General features: G+C 44.7%; 1 protein-coding gene across 1 annotated transcript in view; it reads left to right on the top strand.

The window, feature by feature from the left end:
- Positions 1-969, top strand: part of LOC308171718 (G-protein coupled receptor 55) — a gene marked incomplete at both ends in the record, with an annotated part of 1257 nt that extends 288 nt beyond the window's left edge. The window contains 2 exons of the mRNA XM_080546590.1: positions 1-618; positions 952-969. The exon at positions 1-618 is cut by the window's left edge and continues 288 nt beyond it. Coding sequence (XP_080402716.1) covers positions 1-618; positions 952-969 — 636 coding nt within the window. The remainder of the gene's footprint in view (positions 619-951) is intronic.
- Positions 970-5000: the final 4031 nt, after the last annotated feature.

The raw sequence follows: 5000 nt of genomic DNA, 5'->3' as shown, positions 1-5000 counted from the left end.
CTCTGCACCTTCCTGATCTCCACCCACTACGTCAACATGTACGCCAGCATCATGACCGTCACCGCCATCAGCGTCCACCGCTACCTGGCCGTGTGTCTGCCGCTGCGGGCCCGGGCCTGGGGCCGGTCGAAGAAAAAGGCGGCCGGCGCCGTGTGCGCGGTCATCTGGGTGGCGTTGGTGAGCATATGCGTGGGGTTCAAGGATTCCAACCACCCCACGAAACTGTTTACCTGCTACGAAAGGTGCGCGGACATGCCGCTGGACTTCCGGTTCTTGGTGGTTCTGGAGGTGCTGGGGTACCTCGTTCCACTCCTGATCATGGTGTTCTGTTCCACCAAGACCATCTTGACCCTGCTGAAGGAGAACGAGGGGGAAGACCCCTCCGCCAGAGGAGAGAAGAATATGACCAGACGGATCGTGACGGCCAACATGGTGGTTTTCATAGTTTGTTACACACCGGTCCATTTTATGTTTCTCCTGAAGTACCTGGTCAAGTCCAAGCATTGGTCAGCCCCTTTTTATATGGTGGATTTATTTTGGCAGGTGAGCGAATGGATCGCCACCACAAACTGCTGCTTGGACTCTATCAGCTACTACTATTTGTTGAAGCATTTTTACGTTGATTCCAAGAGGCTTACTGATAGGGCTTTTTTTTCCCGCAAACCTAATTTTGAACCGGCCAGCGCGCTCAGACCGAGAATAAATAAAGAAATAATTGGTTCGGAACCAGAAAATAGCCAAAGTTGTTCGCAGCTGGAACCAGAAAATAGCCAACGTTGATGACAACCTTGATGGTTCCGCTTGAACTGGTCTGAACGGGGGCTGGTTCACCAGAAAGCACCATGGTTCTGAGCCTCCAGAATGGGAACCGGGAACCGGCATGGAGCCTTGCCGGTATCAGTAAACAATCACGCTGACTCAACGGCCTATGATCCTCCGGTGTTCCAACAGGCCAACGTTACGAGGTAGCAAGCTTAGCCAACAAACAGATCAATAGTTCAACTGCCCACTTTGTCTATATGACGCTAGCCCACCACACTTCACACAGAGGACCGAAGGTGGGATTGAACCCACTTACACCTGCCTATGAACCTGCTGCTTTCTAAGGGCTAAATTACACTGGAAGCATCAACCTTGTGTTACCTGCGTGGCGCGTGCCAGTCTCATTTAGGCGCCCGTTCTAAGGCCTTGTCATGCCGCATGAATGTGATTTGTTCAGACAGAGAGACTGGCACGAATCCATATCGTTTTTTTTTATTGTTACGACAAGCATCTATGCCTCAGTGTTCTACACACCGGTATGCCTACACTGAACAGGCTGCTCTGTGGTTTTATTTAACAGTACTTTTTGTTTTGTTGCCCTTTCATATGTTTCATTATTACATTTGACATTTTTACTGTTTAGCAGATGCTTTTATTTGAATAAAAGATGAATTAGAGATTAGAGATATGTTTCATGAAACAAATCTATTCAATGATGTTAGAGTATGTGTGTGCATGTAGCCTATGTAACGTGTCTCAGAGAGAGAGAGAGAGAGAGAGAGAGAGAGAGAGAGAGAGTGGGAGAGAGAGGAAGAGTGATAGAGAGGGAGACAGAGAGATGTGTGCATGTATGTATTGTGTCTCAGAGAGAGAGAGAGAGAGAGAGAGAGAGAGAGAGAGAGAGAGGAAGAGTGATAGAGAGGGAGACAGAGAGATGTGTGTGTGTAGTGTGTGTATGTGTATACTGTATGTATCAGTGTGCACCAATGGCCCATTGTGATATAAACAGATGGTGGATTATCCAGCTAACCAGGGGATCTTACCTTCCCCCTATGTTCAAAGCAGCGTCTGAACCCTCTAATTTAAGCCTGCTCCGTTGATGGCACAAACACACTCTTGTTATGTCATCAAAGCTATTCTGTATTGACAATGGAAGCGCATGGGTATTTTAATCAAATCTTCATGGTACTGCACTGCTACTGGTTATCATCCAGTGTGTACCATTGAGATGCACTCTTTGAGGTGAGGTCGTCTCATAAACCACTCCCATCCAGTAGGAAGCGCTCTCCACCTGCAAACCAAAAACTAGCTTCCAGCGCCCCCTAGCGGTGGGAGAGGTAGTTGCTTGTAAGTTCGTTGGTTCTTGTGTGTATCCAGTACATTCCATCAGGAATCACACGAAGTGAAGTAACTTGACGGTCATGTTAAACATCAGCGAGGATAGAGACAACAGAGAGGAGGAGATGATATTTACGGTTTATTAGAATGATAAAGAACATATTTGACAGGGATCTCCATATTGACTGACAGTGCTGTATACTCTCATGTTCAATGTTGTGTGTGTGTGTGTGTGTGTGTGTGTGTGTGTGTGTGTGTGTTGTAGAAAAATATGTTTTCTTATTGTGTATTTAACAACATATTGTGAACAAGAGTAGAACAGAATGTTCCTTGTCTGATTCTGGGACATAGTGGTGGAGTGATTGTATCCACGGTGGAGGGGGATTCCGGTGGAGGGGGCTTCCAGAATGGTTAAGCCATGGTCATCACTGTGTGCGCCAAGGTCAGAGTGACCTCTCCAGGGAAGAAGGATGGCTCTATAAACCTGAACATGTGTTTGGATCATCGTCTTATTTATTACTACGCTGTAAACCTGATCTCAGTATTAATAAAAGACTTCAAGCTATATGATCAATCTCCTTGTAGCTACTTCTATATGACATAACCAATACCAACTAAGAAGAAGAACCCAGAATGTGCATGTGTGTCTGCGAGTGTGTGTGTGTGTCTGTGTCTGTGTCTGTGTCATAGACCTGAATTGATAATCATACACGATCAGTTTTGTTGTAGCCTACCATTCAATAGCGGTAACCCAAAGATGTACAATGTATACACGGTACAGGTTTGTGTTGTGATTGAATAGCAGGAACCCGACCACCGCCAGGAACAACAGCTGTCAGTCAAAGTCAATCGAAGACCCTCCTTGATTTCATTCAGCTCAGCAGGACAAGCCCACTACTCTACATTAGAAAGAAATCACTTAACTACCCTCGGCAGTCAGCCAACAGAAAGGTTAATACTGTACTTACATCTTATTCACAGCATCGTCAACCAAGCCCCCCCCCCCCCCCAAATAAAGACAGTACCCTACCTGTCGAGTAGGAAAACTAATCCCTTAACCAAAATGATTAGATACCTTCAAATCCATTATTTACACATATATACATACAGTTAAACTCCTTTTCAAATGAGAAAAAAAGTTATTGTGCTTTTCCTTGTATGTGTTACTGCACAGTACTATGAACACAACGGATATGTGTGTAGTTATTGGGGATGGAGAGAGTTCATCTGAAAGTTCCCCAGAATGGCAGTAGGATGGCATGGATGAGGAGAGACAATCGATATGCCGTCAAATGACACAAAAACACTATGCTACCTTCTTCACAGCATACATGATACAGCGCATTATTACCTTACCTGAAGGTCTTATAACGACTTATAAACCGTGAACTAAATAGTTTGTTAATCATTTAGTTCATTAATATTAGTGAATGCATTCAATGATTTTTTATTAAATTTTTTATCACAAGTGCCTGTAATCACATAAAGTCATGAACAACAGGCCTTTACACATGTATATTTACATTATTGAATGGTTAATAAACTATTTAATCGTGCTTATAAGCGGTTTATAGTCAGACCTTCAAATAGTGTTACAACAAACATTCGGGAGTCTGAAGGCGATTGTTGTGAGAAGCTCGTCATGTGGTGAACCCACAGCAACACGTGATTCCACACAGATATGAATACATCCGATAACATCACACTCATGGATAAAGTTTGAAATGAGCTGAAATGACTTTTATGGCACTTAAAAAAACGACTTTCTTTTTCTGTTTGTTAGTGTCAGTGGTCAGACAATCCTAATAATAATAATAATAATAATAATAATAATAATAATAATGCAGTACTGTATGTCACCCAGACCAATACTTAGTTCAGGAGTTTGGCACGTAGATGGACAGATGGAGAGAAGGCATTAGCTTATAGAGAGCAGTTGTGGCGCAAGTGTTTTCCTAACAGTTTTTGTCTGGGGACAGTCGGTAGAAGTTGCTCCTAACCACTGTTTCAGGGTCAGATGTCTTTCCGTCCTAACCGTAGTGGTTAAGGTAAGATGATCCCAGATCCGTGTCTCTGGGTCATTCTGACCCGCAGTGTGTTTGTCACCTCTGATGGTCACACAGAGGAAAAAGTGAAACGGAGACAAACATCTTATAGGAGTGTCTCTCTCTCTCTCTCTCTCTCTCTCTCTCTCTCTCTCTCTCTCTCTCTCTCTCTCTCTGTCCTGCTTTGCTCTCTTGCTGTCTTTTTCTCTCTTTTACATGCCTCTCTCCCTCCTTCTCTCCTTCTCTCCATCTCTCTCTCTCTCTCTCTCTCTCTTTCTCTCTCTCCATGTTCACTAGAGCGTAAGGCAGAGAGAGCCGTTCATGGCTGAAGACACTTTGATGGGTAGGATATATAGCTCCATTTGAACCAGGGGGAACATCTACATTAACTGCGATGGGTTTGGTGTCAGCGTTGGGCTTTAGATCACAACCACACAGACTATCGTTTTTTTTTATTTTTTACAGTGTGTGAGACCTCTCTGAGACCTTGAAACATGTCACCTCTCCTTATAGACGGCAACAGTGCAGCACATAGGGATGGACTTCAGATGACACCCAGATGACTCGTCAGACTCAGATGACGTGGACACACACGCACACACACACACGCAGACACACATACACATACGCACACACACATACGCACACGCAGACACATATACACACACGCACACACACACATACGCAGACTCATATACACTCACACACACGCACGCACGCAGACACACACCACAGACACACACACACGCACACAGACACACACCACAGACACATACACACACACACACACACACGCACACACACACACACACGCACACACGCACGCCACACAGACTAATCTTCTGCCCTTTCCTC

Source organism: Nansenia antarctica, assembly GCF_963989245.1.
Source record: "Nansenia antarctica genome assembly, chromosome: 16".
Classification (NCBI taxonomy): Eukaryota; Metazoa; Chordata; class Actinopteri; order Argentiniformes; family Microstomatidae; genus Nansenia; species Nansenia antarctica.
Note: the sequence above shows the minus strand (reverse complement) of the source record. Positions and strands in the feature narration are given on the sequence as shown.